Consider the following 25,417-nt stretch of genomic DNA (forward strand, 5'->3'; position numbering starts at 1 on the left):
TATGGGCACGACTGTAAGCCAGATAAGCTCTCTGTCCCACCCAAAGAATCCAAAAAAATACAGCTGAATAAGTGCAGATTGTGGAAGATCTAGAAAGCTTTCCATGCAAGTTATTGTGTGTAGCTGCTCTATAGGGGTCCACAACTCAATACAAAATGGCCAAAAAATGAGCATAATAGGTCCCCTTTAAGTGAAAATATGTTGTTTTCTTTGTATTTTGAGAAAATGTTCCATGTCTCGATACATGTATACTTAACTTTATACATTTGTAATTAGGACTTTTCACACCAAGTACGACGTCATATTTTTCTTTGCAAACTCAAACTCCATTTTCGTCACCACTGCTTGCCGCTATGGCTTGTACTTGCAGGTTACTTTTTTGTAGTGTATGAAGTCAGTAAAGTATTTCAGCAAAGGTAAATGTAATTTCTATTCAATTCACAGTTATTTCATGTATACATTTCTAATATCATTGTATTTGTATTAGAATGTCACTTTGCCTTCTTTCATCTGTCTCTACTGTATTTAGAGTAGAGACATGACAAGGTAATATAAGATATGCCTAAAATAGGCCATTAGTACCACAGAAATTCCAGGTAGACTTTTGCTGCTGTAAACCTGGAATTTCCCCTTGTGCTAGAAAAGGAACATTATTATAAGCTTTTTAAAGGCAGATTCTTTTTGTGCATAATGTAGTGTCCAATGAGAATATTTTATTTAAACATAGGAGCTATTGTTACATTTCCTACCATGCACAGTGCATAGTAGGAGCTTGAATGCACCACAATACAGTAATTGAACACTCATGGCACACAACAACCCCTGTAAGATGTATCGACTCACTACGCATTTCATTAATTTTAACATACGTTAGCATTATCGCCCCCTTCCGCTTGCACAGCTGCCATTAAAATCATATTCCATTTACTAAATGCTGAGGTGTGTTTTATTCTAAGGTCCATAAAGCCGGTCTTTGTGGGAAAGTAATAGACATTGGTCGGAATCTTTTCTCAAGAGACGATTTTGTTCAATGACTGCAGCTTATAGAAACATGTTTTAGGGTTAATTGAAAATGATGAATGTTAATCCCAAAAGCACATCTTTGCAGGAAAACACAGAGCTACGTATAGATAGCAGTTTTCTGTGATTAATTATGCCAAAATTAAATGAACAAAAATAAAAATTGAACAATCAAAGGAACTCATTTTGCTGAATAAGTAAAAGCAGGTGATCACTGGGTGGCCGGATTTGTCTTAACTTGGAATTTTGTGTATTTTAATGTAAAAAAATATCAGCAATGCTTTGATAACATCATAACATCATAAGATTTGTGTTCATGTCGTCTAATTTGCTATTTATGTAATTGTGTCAAATAACTGTTGTTTTGGTTGTGCTTGTATCTCCAGTAATACTTAAAATGACCAAAATGGGGCAAAATATTGCAAGTATTCCAATGTGCCCGTTACTACATGGTCACAGCATGCTGAAATGTTGTTGGAGAGTTTTTAGAGGTGTTCTAATGGAGGGATTTATATGCAGATTAGGTGAATCCAGTTATATTGCATTATTATCTGCTTCTTGCTAGCAGTTTTTCAATATTTAGAATGCACAGAAAAGAGAAAGACATGTTCGTGTTTAATATAAGGATTGTGTAATGGGAAAAATTCCCAAAATGGACAGTTTTCCTTGACGTATACTTAATGCACAAGACAACAGTTTCAAGACAAATTGTCCCTTGAGTTCATCAGTGTTTTGATGCATGATAGATATTTTCCATCTTTGCTCAGGCAGAGGGGTTGCTCACTTTTCTGTAATATACCATATTGGCCTGAATACAAGACGATATTTTTAAGACCAAAAATTATAATTACCAAATTATGTTTTTTTAATCATGTTTTCAATATCAGTGAAATAACAACTGGTAGATTGCAATCAAAACTAATATCATATGTCTTTGCTGCTCGACAGTTGTGAAATTGATCAGCATCTGTGTCACGGCTGCATTTCTGAGGGTCAACGGTATGTGTGTGTAAGTGGCAGGAAGAAAAGCTCTGTCTTGCTTGAAGAGCACAACCTCCTGGGTTGCATGTATAAATCTGCAGAAACTGAATAGGAACTTTAGCTTCTTGGGTAAATGCATGACTTCTGTCGGAATGTCATGGTGTGCCAATATTGTGTGTCGGTACATCTGTCGACTTTCTCAGGTTGCTATTGTTTACGGCAAACCCGACAACGGCCAATGACACCTTCGAGAGAAGGACCCTTGACCGTCTGAGGAACAGGTTTACTGTAGAGGGAGAAACAGACAAACATGAGATATTATTGGCAAAAGCTGTGAATTTGTTGCTTTTAGTTTACCTGAACATGTTGGGGCTTACTGGCGCCAGCCAGTAGCTGTAGGAATCAGGGTAGTAATTGCACGTCCCCCTGCCATGACACTCTATGAACGGCACTTGGCGGAAATGTTCAAGGCATGATCCGGGAGAAATTAACGGTTGGGAAGAGCCTTCTGCACCGGCACCTGTTTGCTGGTTGAATGAAGGCCAAACGTGGTCAATTCCATTGAAAATTGAAAATGGAGTGGATGCTATTTTGCCAAAATGTAGCAGATCTTTACCATTACAAATGAATATCCATTCCAGAGAGACTCCCAGCCACTGGGACAGTCTGGTATCAAAGTTGTCTGACTGTGGACTGCTATGACATGTGACGTAGTCTCACACACGCTACACCTAAAACAAAAATAACAGCTGCTTTGTTTTTGTCCCAGAAGTTGATGACAAAACAACAAAAATCCTTTTGTTTGGACCACTGACAGCAAAAGACCCATCAACCACACGGATTGGCCACCAGTTAGCCACAAGGTCAGTCTTCACTACTAATGCACAGGTATGTTGTGTTTCTCCAGTCAGAGATTTGTCCAACTTGCATGATTTGTTTTGGATCGGTTGTTACAGAGAATACCCTTTCTGATGCAACCAATGAATCCAGATTTGGGACCAGTACTTGAGAGCCCCAATGGGTGAACCCACACAGGCTACATAATCATAGCTCTCAGTGATCATGTATCTTCACAAATAAAATATCCGGTCCTACCTGCTGATGTAGAAGGGTAGCCTCTCCCCCATGATGGCAACCATGGAGGGTAGCATAGGGGCGTCAGTGGACAACCAATAGGAGTAGTCGTTACGAGAGGCATAGCGACAGTTTGTCTCTGTGTCACAGAAGAGGAAGGGCATGGTGGAGAATCGAGGGAGGCAGCTTCCCGAGGTCCCTGAGAAATAGTTGGAATTGTTCAATGGCTTTGTGGGGCAGTGGAAGGATATCGAGCGTGATGGCTTCTCTTACCGAGGTCCTGACCGTGCGCTCGCTCGTTTCCATTCATGAAGAGGAAAGAGTAACCGCAGTAAATGAGACTGGTTCCTGTTGGGCACTGTGGCGCTTGGTTGCTCTGACTGTGTCGTGCTATCAGGAAGCTTGTTGTGTAGGCTGAACCGCCTCTGCCTGGTAAGCCGACAGGACCCTTCTTGCCGGGATCTCCAGGTCTGCCTGGTAGACCTGCAAAGGGGAAAATCAGTCTGTATTATTTACATCTGCAATCACAGATGTTTTTCAACGCAAACGCAGACATGTACCTGGCACACCCTCCACTCCTTTGTCTCCCTTGTGACCTGTAAATCCAGCTGGTCCGACTGGGCTGGAACCTTGGACTCCTTTGATACCCATGGGACCTTTTAGAACAAAATATCCAAATTCACACTAGCAAATAATAACTCAGGCACACATCTTCCATATCACTATACAGGACCTGGGTGGCCCGGTGGTCCTGCTGGTCCAGTGTTTCCAGGCAGTCCAGGGTTGCCAGGAGGGCCATGTAAGCCAGGCGGTCCGGGTTCATATATCACCTTGGCATACACCCGTTCACCTTTGATGCCTATAAAAACAATGCTGTAGAGTTGTTGTTTTTTTTTTTTTTTTTTTACTTGAACCCCTCATATTCTATCACCTGTTAGACTCACCAGGTTGTCCTGGAAAACCTTTCTCACCAGGTGGACCAGTTGGGCCTGGGATGTATCCAGGATCTCCCCTGTCACCTGAAAGTTAATGGATCATCAAAGTATGACATTTAGTTTGCGTCAACATTTTAGCTTTTTGTCTTTGTACCTTTCAATGTTTTTATCATGTTTGCTGTTTTTTGGTTTAGTTTTGTTTCTGCAGTGTGCCTGAGGCCAATGCCAAATAAGTCTGCACTTCAGGCACCCCTGATTTTGTGGCTGTTCATCAGGGTTGGACATGTGGTGTCAGCTCTACTTTCTGGTGGGGGGAGCATTGGTTGTTGAAGGAGAGGAGGAGTATTGTTGAACTGGTCAGTCTTAACGATTCATGTCGCTGCAGCTGGAGGATTCGTGGAGCTGCACGTCATGCAATGCTTCTTGCTTTGCGAGGTCAGCCTCTGCTGGCAGGGCTCACAGCTAATATTTTTGGGATGTGCTCGCAACGTCAGACTGGAAACTGACCGACTGGTCGATTGCGATCCTTAGCGATCCCTGATTTAACCCAAAGACTAATGCCAAAAGGTGATATGGTTCAAAAACATTCTTTACCAGGGAACCCATCAATGCCGGGAAGACCGGAATCGCCTCTTGGTCCTGGATCCCCAGGTCGGCCTCTTGGACCCTGGGGATGTGAATCAAACAAAGCAAGTTTTCCAATTACTTTCATCAGAAATATTATAGTTGGTAAATATACTTAAAATAACTGCTTCAACTCACAGGTGGACCAGGGATGCCTGAATCTCCTGGGGGTCCAGTGTATCCTGGTCTCCCTGGAGGGCCCGGGTCACCTATGTTCCCTTTCAACCCAGGTGCTGAAGGTCCTGGAGGTCCAGGGGGACCAGGATTGCCTTCATACAACAAAAACAGACATTGTTTTATGCAAGTCGAGGACACAAAACAGTCTTATAGTGTAAGAAAAGCATTCGATTGCGTGATTGATTAACTGGCTTTGAGATGGTGGTCTTGAGTGTCATACAGGCGTAGAAACAAAATAAATATTAGACCCTCACCTGGTCTACCCTGACAGCCGTGAGGTCCACGGTCCCCTTTTACGCCGGGGACACACGTCCCATCTCTTCCTGGTGGTCCCCTCTGACCAGATCCCCCACGACCACCTGGAGGTCCTCTTGCTCCTCTTGGTCCATGATCTCCTGTGCCAGGCAAGCCAGGAGAACCAGGATGCCCAGGAGCACCTATTACATAAGAATATGATTCCAGGTTTGTGAGTTGAAAGGCAATACCAAGTTCCGGTCGACTATGTTCTCGACCTAACTTCTCGTTATGAACATTTTCCTCAAACGTAATATATTCTGAATGAGTTCAGAATAGGGGAAAATAAGAATACTGCCATTGCTTATAAGTTTGAGACCTTACCTGGTTGACCAGGCAGACCACGTGGACCAGGCGGACCCTCTAATCCAGCTATAGACCCGGAATAAGACATTTTAATTGCAATGAGGACATTGAAAGCACCGTTTTGCCAACATTGTTTGCTCATAACTGCTACATGTAACGGAAGAATGGACATGGACACTTTTCCTATGTCTCACTTGCATCTCCTTTCTGTCCTGGTGGCCCTGGAATCCCATCCTGTCCCTGGTTCCCTTTAGAACCCACAGAACCAGGAGGACCTGGTGGGCCTTGGGCACCTGAAGACGAACACAAGATATTGAATATAAGACAGGTTCATTTAGTGTCAGTCATTGGTGAACTATTTTATAAGGGACTTTGCCTGGTGGTCCATTTGGCCCTTTGTGTCCTTTCCATCCCTGAGGCCCATCTAAACCTCTTGGCCCCTGATAGCCTGGTGAACCTGGAACAGAAGGGTTGGGATAAAAGACTGCAATGCTCATAGTTTTTAGTGGATATAAATCCACTCTTAAAAAATTGCCAGTTGTAGAAACCATTTTGTCCATCGGGTCCTGGTTCTCCCTTGAATCCATGCCTTCCAGGTAGACCCGCAGGTCCAACAATACCAGGCTCTCCTTTTTGACCCTTCATTGTGTGTTTATAGCTTAATCCTGGCTCCCCCTGAGGACATTAAGGCTAAGTGAACCTTGCATTTGATTATGGACACAATATTTCTTTCACCTTTTGTCCAATCGGTCCCGGTGGGCCATGTCCATAATAATTTGGTTCTCCCTTGTCACCTTTGTAACCTCTTGGACCTGGTGCCCCATTTATGCCTGGCGGTCCAGGGATCCCTTGGTCTCCTTTTGTTCCCATTGGCCCTATGAGAGCATTATACTGTGTAAACAACTGCTCATATCTTACTAAGGATTGGCTTTGGAAAGCAGGCAGCAGACCTAAAACCAAACTGCAGTTCTTACCAGGTCTGCCTCTGGTTCCTGGAACTCCTGGGATACCTGCAGGTCCCCGATTTCCTTTTGAGAAAACTGAGCCTTCAATACCAGGCTCACCTGTGGGACCTGGGCACCAATAAGAACACAGCACATCAAAGCATTTAAAAACATTTGCAATGTATCAAATTCTTGGACAAAAAATATGCACCTCTTTGTCCAGGCCTCCCTGGGGCTCCAGTATTTCCCCTTTGTCCTTTTACTCCAATACTTCCAGTATCTCCCCAGAAACCAACTGGACCTGGGTCACCTAAGAGAGTGCAGTCAAACCTTGAATTTAGAATTCCTCAGTTTTATAAAAATAAATAAATAAATCCTGAAAACGTTGCCCCGGTTCTTGTACGCTGTCTTGGTTATGGTACAATATTACGTGTAACAAAGTAGTCAGGTTGCTCCATACTGTATAATTCTGTGGAATTAAATGGTCCAAAAAAGAACCCTATGCATTGCTTACTCTCTGTCTGTGTGTTTTTGATTGAGTCCAACTGCTGGTGAGAAATACTATTGAATTGAGAACCTGTTGCAAAATATTAAGCTGGTGTCCACATTGTGATCTTGCCAGGATCTATAAGAAGTCTGCATCAATAACAAGTTCCTGGTGAAGACAGAAGAAATCAAGAAATGAAAATTAGACACCTGGCTGACCGGGGTCTCCTGGGGGTCCAATCAGGTCTAAAGGTATTGGAGCTGGAGGCCCTCGAGGACCCATGGGACCAGGGTCCCCAGTCATTCCTGGTTGACCCAAGGAACCTTTAATTCCATTATGACCAGGGTCACCTATAAACATAACATTTCAGGAAAGTAAGTCTTACTGGATTTTCTTATATATGAAGTTTTTCTATACATTTCTCAGCTACCTATTTGTCCTGGTGGTCCAATAATTCCAGGCAATCCTTGTGGCCCAAATTGTTGTAATCCATCTGGTCCTGGGACTCCTCTGAGTCCTGAGAAAAACTAACTGGTTTAACAATAATCTAAATGAAGTTCTTCACTTCAAAATGATCAATGACTTCTCGTAGCACTGCGTAATGTTGGTGTAGACTCCTGCCTTACCTGGTTGGCCTGGCAGCCCGTTTTGGCCCTTTATTCCTTTTGGTCCAATATCACCTTGGGGACCTGGCACTGTTGTCCCAGGAAGACCGGGCTCTCCTGCTGGACCAGGCCTACCAAACCCAGGAGAGCCTTTATTTCCCTTCATACCTGGCAAGCCATCGGGTCCTATAAAAGGGGGTGGGGCAAAGAGACAATGACCAGATACAATGATGATCAGGTAAACAGACACAAGTATACCATTGAAAACAGAATAGAACACTGACCGGGAGACCCTGAAGCACCATCTGGTCCTGGTGGTCCAGGAAGAGAATAATTACATAAACCTTTGGGACCCGGTGGTCCTGGTGGTCCAACTAACCCTTTGTTTCCTGAATGCATCATGTGCCAGGGTTAGATAAATGAGTTTTTGATAGTATGGAATTCTTTATCATTATTATATAACTGTCCGAGGATTTTAGGGAACCTCTTTCTCCTGGTGACCCTGCATTTCCTGGTAATCCCGGGTTTCCAGGTGATCCAGGGATTCCTGGATCTCCTGAAGCGCCTTCAGACCCTTCATCTCCTCGTATTCCTGGGAGGCCTTTGAGTCCCGGATATCCATAACCAGCATCACCCTGAGAGAAGAAGTAAAATCTTAAATTTTAAAAGTATTTTAAGCCTCTAAAGGTTGATTTGTACTACTGACTTTTAAGCCTGGAAGACCTGGAGGCCCTTGTTGACCTGGCCGGCCAGGGAGACCCAAACCTGTGGAACCTGGTAAACCAAGGGCTCCCTTCTCACCTGTATAACACGCACACTTAGTACAGTAATGTAATACTAAGTATGAGTGTTAAGTTACAAGTGGTGAATTTGGGTGAGTGCCGACAACCTTTCTCTCCTGGGTCTCCTGGGGGTCCAGGGAATGATGTATCACCAGGTTCCCCTTTCTGTCCTGGGAAGCCTGGTCTGCCAATGAAACCCGGAGCCCCTGGATCACCTACAAATTGGTTTGTTTTTATGAGAATGAATGAGACGCTGGATAAAGCCATGCAGATTACCTTCTCTGCCCGGTGATCCAGGTAGACCTTTAAATCCACGTGGTCCAGGAAGACCTTTGGTGTAGATGCGGCTTGGTTCTCCTTTCTGGCCTACCAGTGAAACAGGAGAAAAGACACAAGAAGTCCATCTGCCTGTCTTTCAGAGCTCTGTATGTACTGTAAGTCTACATCTTTACTTACCCGGAATTCCAGGTTGTCCAGGAAAGCCAGGTACCCCAAAATCTCCCTTAGTTCCAGGGGGTCCAGCAGGACCATATCCAAATGGTCCAGGGTAGCCTTGTGGCCCTGGTCTGCCTGAAGGTCCAGGTGGACCTGGGAAGCCTTTGTCTCCCTTCCCACCATTGTAGGGATACTTCAGAATGGATAAAAATGCTTATTATAATTAAAAAAATATTCTTTAAGTTTGCAGAGTAGAAAAAAGAACCTTATTACCGAATCCCCTGGAAGACCTTGAACACCTTTGGGGCCAGACAATCCTTGAGACCCAGGGAGGCCATCTCTTCCGGGACTGCCAGGGTATCCTAGGTCTCCTCTCTCCCCTTTCATCCCTGGACCGATATCGGAATATGGTTCTCCTTTTTGTCCAGGGAACCCTGGAACTCCTGTTACACCAACACGACCCTTGGTAGAACAAAGAATGAGTCAACAAGAGCCAACAACTCAACCTTTTAATGTATATTTTCTTACTGGACTTCCGCGTATGCCTTGAAGTCCTGGGAAACCCGGATCACCATTCTCTCCTGGTCCTTGATTATATCCTGACAGTGTAAAGAAAATGTTTACTATTGTGGACTGGTACATTTGACCTTGACCTCTTTTAGTAACATATTTCATGCTTTGACACAACTGAACAATGTATTTTGTCTTTTACCTGGTTGTCCTGGAGGACCAGGTGGACCCGGCGGACCTGGTAATCCCGTTGACGTACAATCATAGCAGAGTTCACCCTGTCCCCCTGTGAAAATCAGCTGTTATGATCAATGTGTTTCAATGTTTTTAACCCTCAGTAAGTATATTCCAATTTTCCTACCTTTCATTCCAAACATCCCATCATATCCAGCCGGTCCGGGGATACCCCTGCTTCCTTTCATTCCTGGCTGACCTTTGACTATTTTGCCATCTACAAGAGTTGAATACAGAACGGTGTTCATACTTTTCTTTGATTCAACAGAATAAACTTCATTTGTCATCACAGCAACTCCTAAATGACAGTGTGTGCTTTTGGGTGAGCATTTGATGTCGATGAGAGACAATATACATAAACCGTTGCAACAAAGGTGCTATAAAAGCACAATAAAAAACATATTTGATCCATATTATTTAATCCCCCTTGCTGGCATGCTGATGTGCAGAAACAGTTAATCAGGCTGTAACACAACATAAAAAGCAAAGTGTTAGCGTATCAATCATTTCATACTAGCAGCAGTTGACACAACCACAATAATAGCATATCATTCAATTCTCTGACTGTTTATTATTATCTTTTGAAAGGTAGATATCATCATGGCCTGTAAGTGTATGCACCATAAATGCTCCAATTAACGCCTCTATTCAGTTAACTGCTGTGTCTCCTATTGTTCACTCGTATCAACTTGTTTTAAAACATCTGCACATACTTTTTTCTTCAGGAGGTCCACGTGGGCCTTGATCCCCAGCTGGCCCTTGATCACCAGGATCCCCTTCTGGACCAGGAGCCCCTCTGTAAATATCGCCTGGTTCCCCAGGATCTCCTTTCGGACCTGGAAACCCATCAGGACCTCGTGGACCAGGAAAGTTCTGAAGTGATTCTCCTGTGTACAATTTAGTGGGAGATGATGAGTAATGGGATGCTGTGGATTGGTACATTTTGTGCTTAATATGGGCAAATGTCTTCATGTAGACATTCAGATAATCAGTCAGCGCTATATCAAATATTCTTCAAAGTGTGGCCTGAGGGCCATTTGTGGCCTGCAGCTTGTTTGTTTTATTGGCCCAAGGCCAAACCCCAACACAAAAGAGCAGCAATGAGGAAAAAGACCAAAAGATAGGAAAAGGAAGAAAAGCTGAAATTAATGATTAATAATGTCTTGTAAAGTCTTTCAGAGAGGGAATTATACACATGCTTCTTGTTTTTCGACTTCCTGCGGTGAAGTGTCCCAATACATTTGCCCATATGTTGTATCCAGCTAGATCAACACCTGGTGGGCCCATTGGTCCAGGAAATCCCTCAAAACCTGAAATAAAATACAGACAACTGTTATTTCATCTCATTTTATGCATTTCGTACTTCAATCCGAGCCTTATCCGGGTTGCGTTCATTTACCTTGGCGCCCCACTAGTCCTGGTTCTCCTGGAAAACCTGGATCTCCCTGATAACCCTTTAGCAGCCCATCCACAGGTCCCACTATCTGCAAAAGGACAGAGTTAGCAGTTTAAACCATGTTAAAAATTGTTTGCATCAATAATGAAAGGATATGATTACATTTAGTTCCCCAGGCGGACCAGGGAGACCTCTGTCCCCCTTTTCACCCTAAAGATGACAAAGCAGACAGTGGTACCTTTTAATAAAACATGGCAGCCAATTACAACGATTGTATTATGTATGTACATAGTAGATAATAATACGTGATGGCTGACCATCGCTCCTTGTGTTCCTGGATACCCTAGATCGCCTCTAGAACCAGGCCTTCCCTAAAAACAACTATATGTTATCATCAACACATACAGTCTACAAACATCCCTACCATGAATCCAGCCTGTCCAGGTTCGCCATCCTTCCCCATCTTTCCCTGCAAGGACAATTAAGTCCAGTGAGGACATTAGATCTGTGCATTCAATCAGTACACTTGTGTTTGTTATAAAAAAAGAACAGTTGACGCAGCGCCTCTGGCATGCATTCATTTATTTTCCCATTAAAGTTCTTTTTGCTGGAGACACATTACATGCCAGTCATCATAAAGGCAATAAACGCTTGTGACTAAGGAGGACCTCTGTTGCATTATTCACTGACTCTGCCTTGGAGGGAGGTGGACTCTGCAAAGTTACTGTTTCACTTTGGCCTCCTTCAAAAATGTTAAGAGAATCTTCAGATCTGATGCTGTGTTAAATAAACAACACATTTGTTAATGAAAGACTCAACATTACCTCATTTCATTTGTTACTTTACACATTACCGCCATCTGCTGTTTAACATGTATAAATGCTTTATTAGTGAAACAAACGAAAGTATGATATATCTATCTATGATATGTCTTACTTCTGCACCCGGTTGACCTCTGTCTCCCTTTGCTCCTTTTGTGTAGGAGTCCCCACCAGGGTCTCCCTGGGGAAGAACACCAAAACCATTAGGGACAAACTGAAATGCTAGTTTTTGAACAAAGTAACTGAATTCCATCCATCCATTTTCTATGCAGCTTATCATCACTATGGTCACGGGCACGCTGGAGCCTATCCCAGCTGTCTTCGGGCGAGAGGCAGGGTACACCCTGGACTGGTCAGCCAATCAAAGTGCACATATAGACAAACAACCATTCATACTTATAGATTCCAAGTATTAATATTACAATAAACAAGGAACACAGTCAAGCTTCCTTGCCCAATATTTCAACTTCACAACCTATTTTCTCATCATGTGACTTTTTCTTGCAGGAACTTACCGGAGCGCCTTTGCAGCCTTTATCTCCGGTATCACCTCTGTCACCTTTGGCACCCTGACCAACAGAAGATAACACACCCTCCCGTACATGTTATTATATTTCATCGTCGTCAGCAATAAGTAATAAACAATGAATATGTATATAAAACATCTATTGTCACCTGGACACCTACTGTACCTTTAATACAAGACTCTCAGTGAAGAACTCCTTAATCCGACCTGGGGGTCCAGGTGGTCCTTGTAGGCCCTTTCTCCCCTGTATAAGATATAGAAAATCGTGGTAACGCAGAAATCACATTGACAAAATGATTTATGGCATGAATGTAATCATACACTTATTAGCATCTATACTTAAATGTAATCTATAAATAAATGTATTGCCTTTAGTCCACGTGGTCCAGGTGTAGCACCTAAACCTTCTTGACCCTAAAAAACAAACTAAAGCAGTCACTATTTACTCAGTCTCTGGTTAAATACACATAAATCTACATACGTACCTTGGATCCTGGAGTCCCTGCACGGCCTGGGAGTCCCTGGTAATCAAATCACCACAATAACGCCTACACCGTTTCGGGCAAAATGCAACCCAAGTTATTTACTCACAACTGGACCACGTGGTCCTGGATCTCCACCTCGCCCAGGTTTTCCTTGGAAACCTGGCTCTCCCTAAAACGCCCAGGAATAAAATTTGAGTTATGTGCTGAGTGTTTGGTATTGTCAACATTTCAATGCAAGCTTTTTACCGGATTGCCATCTCTCCCAGGGAGTCCTGGTGGTCCTGGAATTCCATCCACTGACACTGGAGATTTGCCCTGCACAAAAGCGGGTAAGTGGATGCTTTCAAAGGGCATTTTAGGTTCATTTAGTGCATCATATGGCCCATATTGCCTGTGATGTTAACATTACTGTGATATGTAGCAGATGGAAATCCTGAAATTGTGATGTTTTTGGATAAATGGACATATTGTATATTAAAAAGTATTCTCAGAGGTGGGCTGCACGGTGGACAAGTGGTTAGCACGCAGGCCTCACAGATAGGAGACCCGATTTCAATTCCAAACTTGGCCATCTTATGTTCTCCCCGTGTATGCGTGGGTTTTCTCCGGGTACTCCGGTTTCCTCCCACATTCCAAAAACATGCTAGGTTAATTGGCCACTCCAAATTGTCCATAGGTATGAATGTGAGTGTGAATGGTTGTTTGTCTATATGTGCCCTGTGATTGGCTGGCAACCAGTCCAGGGTGTACCCCACCTCTCGCCTGAAGACAGCTGGGATAGGCTCCAGCACCCCCCGTAACCTTTGTGAGGATAAGTGGTAGAAAATGAATGAATGAATCAATTCTCAGAGGAGTTGAAGTTGTTAAACTTTTCAATTTTTACGTCTTGCAATCGGTTGACAACCGGGGGCAGGTGCCCCAATACTTTTACCCAAATAATGTCGCACAAATGTTCCAGTAGCAGCTCTATTTAATTAACCACCTCATCTTCAATAGTTGATGAGTATGTGGGCCACAAAAAAAAAGGTTGTGGCCGTAACATGTTGCTTTAACTCATAAAACTTGTGTAAAAAACTTTTACTCAGACTGTGCTTGCAAATTATTTACATTTTTTTCAAATAATCAAATAACAATAGTCAGCATCCAGCAGCTTTATCTACCTTTGCATGTGCTTTAAAATGTTACTTGTGTTGTATTGGTGCGAAACTCACTTGTATTACACTTGCAGTACTGTTATTTACAATAAGCTCATCAGCAGTATACTGTAACTGGCTGAGCAGTTTACTCTTTGCTGCAATTACAACAGTGGTTCTGTTGCAGTTGTGTTGTGCAATGTACATAAATGACCATTTGGTCAAAGAGAGCTACATTTCTGCTTTCTCATGCACTCCAAATCATTCTTAAAGCTGAAGAGTTAAAACAAGTAAACACTTTTGCTTTCTATACTTACTTTCACATGTCTTCCTTCATTGTGATGTGACTGAAGGTATGATTCTGCTAGTAGCAAATAGCACAGCCAATATTTAAGGAAGCTACTATTGGTCCCTCTTGAACATATTCCGAAATGAGCTCCGGGAGCTTGGGGTGTGCTCGCATCATGTTATTATATATAAATACATTTTTCTACATCAGGATCCTGCCAGCAAACTTCCAAAAGGGCAGACCTGGGCACTTTTGCTAAATACACTTGTAGAAAAAGTACTTAACAAGTGACCTCAGCTGGCACAGCATATACTTGATTACCTTTGGTCCAGAAGCACCCGGTGGACCCTGTGAATTAAAGAGCAAAAGTTTCATAGGGGGGCAAAAACGTTCTTTGGCTATCCCTTGGTTCTAGTATTGTGTAATACAGTGGAACCTCCAACGTGCAAAATTAACCTGAAATATACTCAACCAATTGTGCAACCTCTATGGAATAAATATCGTACATTTCAAACCAAAGATGTTAGCAGACTTACATGTGTATTCAGGTTAATAGGCTACTTACATTTCACTACATTTTACTTTCAAACAGTGCCTTTACACAGTAATAAAGATGTTATGATGGCGACAATTTGATCCTGTAACACATTCTTTTTCTCCATTTCCTGTTGGTAAAATATATTTATACTTATATAGTTATTTTCTTGATATTTTGCACTTGATTCTCATAAAATTACAGATTTGTTTGTTTCCTATTGCTGTTTTTTTATTTTCCCATGATTTGAACTTTCTTATTTTAAATTTCCTTCATGTAATTATGATATTTTGACTTTTAACTTTTTGCACAACCTAATATTCTATAAATTATGGAATTCATTTTTTGTTTCATTTTACAACTTTAGTATTTCAACTTTATGCTACTAAAATGACATTATGACATTACTTCTACACCACTATGTACATCTGTGCAATACTTTGTTTTTATACTCAGTATAGTTACTCCAGACTCCATTCATTGTGCAATGTCTGATCAAACTCCACGTGCAATATCAAGGCTCTAAATACAATATATTAAGTTCTGTGTGAAGTATTTCTATAATGCCTCATATTAACTCACTAGCAAGATCTCATAGTGTATAGGCTGGTCATATGGTTCCTCTCGTTTCATATTATCTGCATACTGTAGTTGTATATAACTCTTTGTAAAACTGTTGATTTGTTAATACTTGGGTTGTTTATATTGTTTATTTTTTTATATTGTGTATTTTTGTACTGCTTAACTGACTCTGTACTCTTGCTGCTGTGCAATGCAAATTTCCCCACTGAGGGACGAATAAAGGCATATCTTACCTTATCTTATCTTATATTACATTAGTCTCGTAAAATTACAACTCTTTCTCGTTAGATATAAAAATATATATATTTTGATTTTTTTTCCTTGTAAAATTACTGCTCATTGTTTTGTTTGTTTTCTTGTTAAATAATGTGCTGTGGTCCAATAAAAAAACATCAGCGACAACCCTGACTTAGAGGTTCCACTGTATTGTGCCTTGATTTGTTGTCATACTGGAGGTCCATCACGTCCAGGGGCACCAGGAGCACCAGGAGGTCCATAGTCTCCCTAAAACAATGAGATGCCATTATAAAAAAGTGCTGTATATAATACATTATTAATACTTTTGTTAACTTCTATTAATAGAAAAACACAGTATCACATACAATGAAAAATACAACTATAATACAATTACAATGAAAAATTAGATTCATTGCATATTTAATATATGATATATCACACAATATATGTAATAAAAATAAGAACTAATTAATAATTAAAATAATAAAATAATAAAATAAAATATTGTACTTAATAATAATAATAATAATTGAACCTGTTATCATTAAGGCAGAACTTAATGATGTGAATCAGTGAATAGTAACATGTTGCTAAATTAAAAACACAAACAATGGACAATCTGACAAGAGTCAGGACAGCTAGCAGTGATACACATTGTTTCATTTTCTTTTTCCAGGAAACTGTAAATGGAAACAATTCTCATGTTGTTTTGTTAAACTCCTTCTCACATCTGTTCCATTGCAGCCTGGAGCCCCCGCTTGTCCAGGTGGGCCCTGCAGTCCCGGGATGCCCTGCGAGTGAGGAAATATGCATAAACACATGATAACGTAGATAAACAAAGTGAAGTTAATTGAATGAGGCAAAATAAAAGTTCACCGGTAAACCATGAGAGCCAGCAAATCCCTCCTTGCCAGTCAGACCCTGTAAAATTATTAGAAACAGAAATTGACTTTGACTTTAGGCACTTAATAAACTATAAAATATGTTGTTACCGGATCCCCTGGAAGGCCCACAGGTCCATCCGGCCCGGTGTTGCCCTGCCAAATACACAACTCTATCACCATTAATCCTACACAATTACAATTAGTGTTTAGCAGCATGATTTGAAATGCGTTAAAGTCCACCTTTGGTCCTCTGGGTCCAGCGTGACCGTCTGAACCCTTGCGGCCCTCTGGTCCTGGAGCACCTGGAACTCCTGGGACACCCTTGTCTCCCTGTGTGGGAGTGCAGACAAGGTGGTTAATACAAAAAGGTTTAAAAGTTGTATTTAATTTACTTGAGCAATACTATAAAATCCTAAATATTACACATAATATAAAGCATAAAATAAAAGAGACGTGTCACTCACCCGACTACCTTTCACTCCTTCACAGTGACATCGTGACCTTCCGCTGCACACACACTGAAACAAAAAACACAACTGCTGAAGTTTGCTCCCCTCGTTTTTCCTGTACAAGCTTCTCATATGAGCGATCAATGCATTTGATTGCATTTTATTTCCGCCCTGTGGTATAATTTGTGTCTGTGTGTGTGTATGTATATGGCAGGGCTGCAGATTGAGTACATGCACTGGATTTATGGAGTCTATTTATTCCAATAACAGCAAGCCATCAAATAACATAACATCTTGGTCCAAACCTTCAACCTCGGTTCAATAGAATGGGATTTAATGGAAGCCAGTAAACTACTGCTACAGTTTATTATTGTTATAATATGCTCACCCAGGCTTCTGCTGTGGATTCTATAGACGGGCAGTGGTGTGGAACTGCAATATGCTGAGAGAAGTTTTAAGCAAAATATTAGGCACACCTAATGATGTGCAAAACATTTGAATATACCTATTTTTAATGGAATGCCTTCATAGCGGACCCTCCATCATTTTAATATATGTACAGGAGAACTGTGGTTTTCATGCACCCCAGTTTTCGTAGGATCAGGTTTTTGTCAGGTCAAACAGTGTCCAAACAAAGCATCCACACATTGGGGACTCATTCTCTGCGAAGATAGTTGGGACACCATAGACAGATTGTGGTCAGGGAATCCTTTCATCATCTTTATGATGTCAGAGTGGATGGTTTTATTTGTTCATAGAACGCACACACTACTCGACTTCCATCTTTCTTTCAAGCACTGTGCGCAGATGAGGCGTTCAAGTACACTGCATATTTCTCTGTGTTGTGTGCGCTTAAAAAATATATTTTAATTTTATAATAACTAATTTTTTAGGACTGTCAATCAATTAAAATATTTGATCCTGATTAATCACATATTTGTCCATAGTTAATTCACAATTAACCTCATTTAATCGCAGATACATTTTTTTTTTAAACTTTTTAAAAATCTATAATAAGTTGGGGAAATCTCTTTGTGGTAAATGATTCAATGTGCAACTACAATAATTACACCAAATTTTATTTAAAAGGATATACATTTCATAACTAGGGTCATTATTTAAAACAATACAGTAAGCAAGCATATTCTCGTATTACCATTTTTTTCTGTATTATTAGCATATTAGCTCTTAAACTCTCCCAAAAACGTTCAGCAAATACAAAATGTGAGACCTCTCACACTGACACAAACATGTTTTTAATTTTTTTACTACTGTGTCAGCTGAAAATATGATTTGTTTATTTATTTAAATTCAAAATATTTGTGAGTAAAAAAGCCCATTTAGGAACATTCAGTAAGGATTTGCTTCAATGCACCTTTCCTTCATGAAATGCACAAATGAAAATACCTAAAACACATTACAAGAGTCATAAAACATTTCCTCAAAATTACAAACCCAGTGCAATTTCATTTATCTTAAAAAAATTACATTTACAATTACAAAATACACAGAAATTAATCATGATATTACAGTAATTGCAGTATATTACAGCCACTCCTATTATATGTGATGAGCCTAACTGCAAGTCTGCAAGTAACAAATTATGATAACATAAAATATGGTATATCATGGTAAAATGAACAGATTTTAATGTTCATGTAAAGCTCATGTGGTATGTTGGTGTATGACTTCATAATAAAGGCCACTTATTGTAATCCACTGCCTTGCACACTGCTGTAACATACTGTAACTCAACTGTGGAGGTCTGCACTCTAACTCTTCTATTTCTAGCATCTTATGATGACTTACACATTAATTTGCGTTTTGGCTCTTTTCTGCGGGAGAGTGTTTTATTTATCCGATGTTCCCAGACCTCGCTCACACAGGCCCACCAACATGGCCCGGCAAAGAACACTCTGTGTGCTTACATTCAGGCACAAACAACATCCCGTTGTCAGGATGCAAGATGTTGGCAGATAAGCACAGGCACTCTAGTTACAAGTATATTGTATATCCAAGTCCATCGCAAAAAGAGTACTTTATAATAGAGCTTTATAATATGCTAATTCAGAATTTCCATCGTCTCAAATAAAGTAAATCTTACATTCTTGGCGCCAGTGTCCATCAGCATCACAGCAAACAGGACCAAAGCAAGTAGCGACACTCTTCTTCCCATGAGTGTTTCTCTCCAGACACAACAGATCAGTAAAAGAAGCCTTCAGGAGTCATGAACATCCACGCTGAATGTTCTCTGTGCACGTTGCTAACTCATCACGGCTTTCACATTCATTCTGATACTCTTTGATTGCACTGGGCAGCTTCACCTTGAAGAAGGGAGGCGTCCACATGATGTCCAGCCCAAACAGCATCCTCATCTCACGCAGAGATTTTGTAGCTGCAGCAGATTAGATTTCATCCTGTTGGACATCATCCTGCTTTGTATGACTTTGAGGTAAGTTGTCTGGGTGTTTTTACGTTGTAGTGCATATCTTGTAAGGATGTGCTGTCACATTCTTCTTCATTGCGTTTGTCCACCTCAGAGGGAAGCCGTGAGGTGGCACCTGTTCACATGGCAGCCGAGATGAGCTCCTCACGTGCAGCTTTGTCGTTGTGCGCCCTCAGGTGAGCCAAACAATATGTAATTATACTTTATGTACACAAGCGTGTGGTAAAATAATACTTGCAACTTCAGAAAACATGTCCTTGAGTATGTACTACAGTATTCACCTCCTTCTTACATGTTTCAATGGTGGTGATGCTGCAGTACCCCACCAGAGAGTGCTGTTTTTTCTTTTTGTTATTTAATATATATGTAATACATTTTTCATTCATTTATTATTTACAAATATCTAACACAAAGTGGTGATTCTATAGCAAAATTATTATGCAAAAATAGGTAGCAGTTGGAGAATGTTGTCAGCACCTTTTATATTTAATACAGAGTAGTGATTTGATTTGTTTTCATGACTACAATGTATTGTGTATTTGTATTGTACACAAAGTATGACTGATAACCTTGCCTCCAGTGCTGCCCACACTCGTGTATGAATGTCTGGTGGCGGTCAGAGAGACATGAGCATGAATTGGCAGTTATATTTCTTTCAGACTTCCTTAGGGCAGCTGTAGCTACAGATATAGTTAACCACCACCAGTGTGTGACTGAGTAATACTGAGGTTCATGTATTTTTGAAGTGCTTTGGGTGCCTTGAAAAGCTCTAAAATCGAATTGTTTATGAATAGCCTGCACAGTGAACAAGTGGTTTACTCATAGGCTACACAGCTAGGAGACCTAGGTTCGATTCCCAGCTTGGGATTCTCTATGTGGAGTTTGCATGTTCTCGCCGTGCGTGCATGGGTTTTCTCCGGGTACTCCGATTTCCTCCCACATTCCAAAAACATGCTAGGTTAATTGGCCACTCCAAATTGTCCATAGGTATGAATGTGAGTGTGAATGGTTGTTGATTTGTTTTGGTGTACCCCGCCTCTCGCCTGAAGACAGCTGGGATAGGCTCCAGCACGCCCGCGACCCTCATGAGGATAAGTGGTAGAAAATGAATGAATGTTTATCATTAATATTATTATTGTGACTAATGAAATATATATAATATATAAGTTTATAAGTATATAAACCAACCTGTGAAATCACCATAAAGGAAATACACATTCGGTCCTCACCACTTTGCATTAGATTATTGCTCATTTGTGGTTGACCACAGTCAATTAGTCGTCAAAATATGCATATTTAACCAAACCGTACGTAATCTTGGACTAAACCAAAATCAACCACTGGGGTCTTAATTAGCTAAACTAACAAAAATGCAAATATTGACCATTCAGAAGATGCATTCCAAGACGCAATATGTAGTATTCTACGCTGGTCACCAGGTGTCAGTAATGTTACATTGATGAGACAATTACCACAACAGGAAGCACGCTGTCTAGTCTGTGTTATGTTTTATTTATGTCTAGTGCGTCGTCACTGTGTCACTGTCGTCTACTATACTGGGTAATACATGTGTAAAGGTGACTATGGGTGTTATTTCACGTCTACAGTGGCTGCAGTGACCTTTGTATACATCACAATTTTCTGAAACACACTTGTTCACTGTTTGTGCGGATGATCAACACATCTGCACACTTACTGTTTTAGTGAAAAGTTCACATACAAAGTGAAAAGTTAGAAAACTGTATATACAAAAATGCACAGTGTCACCGGCTGTATGACTATGTCACACAACCTTTGTCAGTGTGAAAGATGACTACTGTATTTGTGGTTTTAATGTATTTCCAATTTACAATAAAATAAAGTGACATGTTTACTGCATCAACAACACTGTGTGTCCAAAGTTGATACGGTTGTTTCATTATATTTTCTTTTTGCAGGTGTCTCCTTGTCCTGCTTATGACTGTACAGCAGATTGATGCAGTAAGCCTACTATAAACCATAAACATACATACTGTAGCTTACCACAGAACAGCTGCACTATAAGTATGTGTACATTTTTTCTTCCTACTCTGTTGACACATTGCTACGACTGTTTAATCGAATGTGTTTGCATTACAACAACCTTGCAATGTATTATCATTTCTGTAATTACAGTGCATAGTGAAAACCACTGCTTTTCATTACGTCAGCATTCTGTGACACATTGTTTTAATACACAATGTAAACTTCATCACTGCAATTGTGGTTTGATTTACTTTTAATAACACAGGCAGTGCAGCTGTACCGAAATAGCAGACCTATTAAAAACACATATAGCTCAACTTGAAGCACAAAATCGTTGTACTTCATGATGTGGTCAGCATTATTGTGTTGACATTCAAATCTTGTATTGGGTGTTTTTAGTCGCTATTATTTCAGAGTAACTAAACACACAATACACACTTTAGGGCTTTCCCTAAAGTTGCGAGGCGGTATTTAAGCATGTAACACATTGACGCACACAACATACTGTACATATGTGCTGCTTTGTAGTGCAGTAATCCCTCATTTATCATAGTTCATAGTACACAGAATATTTTTGTAGTTAGAGTATGAAGAACCTGACTTCATCCATCTTCTATGCGGCTTATCCGTCATTATTATCCTCATATACTCACACTTATGAAGTACGAATCAACAATGAATTATAAATAACATGCATGTTGGGGGAAGAAACCGGATCTCCTGACTGTGTGGCCAACTTGCTAAGTACTCGGACACCGTGCTGTGTATGACTTGCTAAACATGATTTTTACCATCATTAGAGCCCTCTAGACATGAAATAACGCCCCTCGGTATGATTTCATACAGTAGATGGTATTGTAACGTTGTTTGTTAACACACATACTGAACTGCTGTACCAGGGAATAAGAAAACATAACAGGAGAGACCAGTGTTGCCAACTTAGCGTCTGTCACTATATTCACACTCCTTTAGGTACTCTTTTTTCCCCAACAAAAAGAGGAGACACCAAACACTTTAAGGTGGCTAATATTGAGTCTACTGTATGTTTTGGGGATGTTATGACCAAAGCGAAAAGTGCAATAGGTTCAGTTTCAGTTTCTTGTGTATAAACTAATTGTAAATATTTGGTCCTGCTGGGAAAAACATGTCTGTGTTTGTTAGCGCAGTAAAAAAAAACTCTGCATTTGGAGGTGTAAAGTGGCTTGTCAGCAGCCTCTCAAAGTATTTGGAGAATGATAACACTTGCACAGATCTCGACTCAAGGTCAGGGTCCTTATTTGGCCATGTCCATTTGGGAGCGCTGACCTGTTTGAGGCTTTGCCGCAGTCTACTTTCCCAAGGGAAATTCTTGTCTTCGTGTCTTCGTTCTCATCATAGTGAGAAATGGCAGATGTGGCCTACACAGAACAATATGTCACTTCTGCACATTAATATCATGTCACATCATAGACCAATTGGGAGCTTCTTGTTGATTTTGTCTTTGTTTTTCAGGGGAAAGTTGAAGGTCCATGTGAGGGGAGAGACTGCTCTGTGTGTAAATGTCTTCCTGCCAAAGGTGCAAGGGTAAGAAGTGTCATACACACCAGTACTGTAAGATGGTTGTCCACATGAAAATTATTCGGCTTTGCCAGTACAGTCCCACTGACTATGTGGTTTCCACTCGCAGATAATTAATTTCACCAACCAATTTCACCCATGTTAGATGTCATTGCAATTCATTTTCAGCAAATATCTGGTTGATACATTTGTGTTTGTACAATTATGTGAAGAAGATTAAAGAATCGATAGGGCTGTCAAAAATAGCAAGTTAACAGCAGTAACTAATTTATTTCACAATTGTTTGTGTAATTAACGCATCCACATCCTCTCAAGCCCAGGGGTGTATTTAGTCATTTGGGGGCCCAAGGCAAACCTTGTCATTGGAGCCCTCCACATATTTCTTTTTTCATTTGTTATTTTAATTTTTTCAAAATTATGTAAGAAATTACATACAAAAATATGTCATGTAGGGCACTTTATTCCTACTTTGTTATAGTTATCTGTCAACTTAAGTTCTCCAACACACGTCTTACAGTATGTATATGTGGTCTAAATAAACATAAAGTCAAAGAAAACAATAAGGGTGTTACGCCACAAAGGTTAAAGATCCCCAAAACGCTGACAAGCAGAGTGGTGTAGGATGAACAGTCTTCAATGGCGGGTCCAATGATGAGGAACAAGAGGAAAAAAATACAACTAACATCTACGGTGCAGGAAAGAAATGAGCAACCAAAAGGCACCATGAAAAAAGGTAAAGGCATTATATACTTGAGTAATCTAAGCTAAGGGCTGACAGGGTGTAACTACCAGACTAACAGGAAGGCAAAAAAAATTAAATGACAAAATACAATGAGCAAAGGTGAAGACACCAAACCAAAACAAAAACAAAGAGAGACCAATAAGGTGTTCACCTGCAGCAACTAACCAGTGTCACTGTGGAGCGTGACAAAGTGGATATTCGTATCACTCAGTAAAGCAACACTTACCGCGGAAGTACAATTTACAGCATTTAAAGGGGACTTATATTGCTTTTTTCCCAACTTCTGACCTATAAATGTAGTTAGAATGTTAAACGATGCCAAAGATTCAGATAATGAGGTTTACGCATGTGGAAATGAGCCATGAAAGAAACATTCAGGTTTCAGTTAATAATGTGAGAAGACAAGAAATAAATGCATTGTGGAACACAAAACCTGAGTTGTGTATACCAGCATTTTGTCAATCTTCTGGTAAAACAAGCATATTTATCTTTGGCACCCTCTGCTGGGGACTTTGGGTAAAGTGTTTGGGGAAGATGGATGAGACCTGTATTACTATTTGCATTCTCAAGTGGAGTGAACTTTTCCAACCAAAACTTCAATCTATTTTTTCATCTGCATTTTTATCCAGATTTTCACCAAGATTGTGTTATTCCTTGCCACTTGCTTTTGACCGAGATGCTTTATTTTTTGTAGGGGACACCAGGTAAACCAGGCAAGCAAGGACCTCTGGGGCCAATGGGGCCATGGGGCAGTGGAGGGCCACATGGAGAGAAAGGCAAACAGGGAACACAAGGGTCACCAGGCCCAGAAGGACTCAAGGGAGCCCGGGTAAAGTCTTGCATGACTAGAACACATCATTAGTTAACTTTCCTTAACATTCCAAAAACATGCTAGGTTAATTGGTGACTCTACATTGTCCATAGGTATGAATGTGAGTGTGAATGGTTGTTTGCCCTGAGATTGACTGGCAACCTGACCAGGAAGTAAGGATGGACACCAGACTGGCATACCCAGGAGACCCTAGTTAGGATAAAGTTGCACAGAATGTGGATGGGTAGTTGCAATTAAGTTGCACAAAACACCAATTAGGTTTGTTTTTGTTACATTTTAGGGTAACACTGGGGCTCCAGGTTTTCCTGGTAATGATGGTTCATTGGTGAGTAACCCACTTTCACTTCTTCTTCTGCAGTCTTTGGAAGAACTTATTCAAGTCTTTTTTTAGGGTCACCCTGGAGCAGCAGGTGAGCCGGGTTTGCCTGGAGTGGACGGCTGTGAGGGGGCAAAGGGTCAACCTGGTTTCCCTGGTATTCCTGGCTTGGATGGTCTCCATGGTCCACCTGTGAGTAGAGCAGCTCCGATTTTGATCATCCACTTTTGTATGAAATATTTTAATACTAGAAGAAGAAAGTATAGTACATATTAGGATGTAAATATAGTTTTTATATAGACACAAAGCCACTTTTTCATCATCAATAATAGTGTCTCTACTTGTCAGGGATCACCTGGACCAAAAGGACAGAAAGGAGACCTCTTATATGTTGATTCCCTTCCCGGACTCCCTGTAAGATTACATTTTTTTGTGTTTCATGGCATTTTTTTTAATAATTCAAGTCGTCTCTACTATTACCAGTCATGTTTTTTTTTTAAATGTTTTCTTTTTTCCAGGGAGATCCTGGTAGACCTGGAGATCCTGGTCTGCCTGTAGGTGTTTACTCATTTGACAGTAGTAAAAATGAAATCCAACAAAAATGCTGGCTTCCAGCCAGAAGATACTAATTTTTTGCAAAACATATTGCACTCTCTGACTCTATTACATGAAGTCAATTGGTCTTTTATTAATCCAGGGGTCAGTCGGAGTCACTGGACCAAAAGGCCACTTTGGTGCTCCAGGCCCATCTGGACGAAAGGTGGATGCCCTTTTT

At 40.7% G+C, this 25,417-nt stretch overlaps 2 protein-coding genes across 2 annotated transcripts; one reads left to right on the forward strand and one right to left on the reverse strand.

The window, feature by feature from the left end:
- Positions 1–1,877: 1,877 nt before the first annotated feature.
- On the reverse strand, positions 1,878–19,085 carry LOC131126349 (uncharacterized). Its single transcript, XM_078791041.1, has 52 exons — positions 18,850–19,085; positions 16,761–16,814; positions 16,537–16,626; positions 16,405–16,449; positions 16,289–16,333; positions 16,141–16,203; positions 14,380–14,406; positions 12,883–12,951; positions 12,743–12,805; positions 12,637–12,672; positions 12,521–12,565; positions 12,318–12,395; positions 12,141–12,194; positions 11,741–11,806; positions 11,229–11,273; positions 11,122–11,175; positions 10,967–11,014; positions 10,808–10,892; positions 10,683–10,718; positions 10,122–10,295; positions 9,536–9,625; positions 9,377–9,460; positions 9,193–9,263; positions 8,938–9,126; positions 8,686–8,857; positions 8,506–8,595; positions 8,337–8,444; positions 8,154–8,248; positions 7,932–8,082; positions 7,732–7,836; positions 7,464–7,633; positions 7,273–7,369; positions 7,052–7,192; positions 6,567–6,665; positions 6,386–6,484; positions 6,147–6,286; positions 5,960–6,086; positions 5,788–5,868; positions 5,606–5,704; positions 5,430–5,477; positions 5,297–5,365; positions 5,066–5,248; positions 4,773–4,903; positions 4,605–4,677; positions 4,020–4,094; positions 3,809–3,934; positions 3,636–3,731; positions 3,349–3,558; positions 3,097–3,274; positions 2,618–2,732; positions 2,359–2,528; positions 1,878–2,287 (listed from the first exon to the last, which is right to left on the reverse strand). Exons 1-52 carry the CDS (start codon positions 18,919–18,921, stop codon positions 2,209–2,211), a joined length of 5,010 nt encoding a protein of 1,669 aa, XP_078647167.1. The 5' UTR covers positions 18,922–19,085; the 3' UTR covers positions 1,878–2,208.
- A 229-nt stretch (positions 19,086–19,314) lies between these two features.
- LOC144898582 (uncharacterized) lies at positions 19,315–25,200 on the forward strand. Its single transcript, XM_078791042.1, has 7 exons — positions 19,315–19,367; positions 21,129–21,171; positions 22,687–22,758; positions 24,189–24,323; positions 24,607–24,651; positions 24,718–24,834; positions 24,991–25,200. Exons 1-7 carry the CDS (start codon positions 19,315–19,317, stop codon positions 25,198–25,200), a joined length of 675 nt encoding a protein of 224 aa, XP_078647168.1.
- The last annotated feature ends 217 nt before the right edge of the window (positions 25,201–25,417 follow it).

The sequence above is a fragment of the Doryrhamphus excisus genome, linkage group LG6 (assembly GCF_037039965.1).
Source record: "Doryrhamphus excisus strain RoL-2023G ecotype Guam linkage group LG6, RoL_Dexc_Guam_v1.1, whole genome shotgun sequence".
Taxonomy (NCBI): domain Eukaryota; kingdom Metazoa; phylum Chordata; class Actinopteri; order Syngnathiformes; family Syngnathidae; genus Doryrhamphus; species Doryrhamphus excisus.

Bases quoted from the DNA above. Each gene is read 5' to 3' on its own strand.
- LOC131126349 (XM_078791041.1), bottom strand. From the start codon at position 18,921: ATGGGAAGAAGAGTGTCGCTACTTGCTTTGGTCCTGTTTGCTGTGATG. The intron at 8,596-8,685 runs GTAAGTAAAGAT...TTTCACTGGTAG, and splicing joins TGGACAACCTGGAATTCCGG to GCCAGAAAGGAGAACCAAGC. The intron at 3,732-3,808 runs GTCCTGTATAGT...TTGTTCTAAAAG, and splicing joins AGGACCACCGGGCCACCCAG to GTCCCATGGGTATCAAAGGA.
- LOC144898582 (XM_078791042.1), top strand. From the start codon at position 19,315: ATGGCAGCCGAGATGAGCTCCTCACGTGCAGCTTTGTCGTTGTGCGCC. The intron at 21,172-22,686 runs GTAAGCCTACTA...TTTGTTTTTCAG, and splicing joins CTGTACAGCAGATTGATGCA to GGGAAAGTTGAAGGTCCATG. The intron at 22,759-24,188 runs GTAAGAAGTGTC...TATTTTTTGTAG, and splicing joins TTCCTGCCAAAGGTGCAAGG to GGGACACCAGGTAAACCAGG.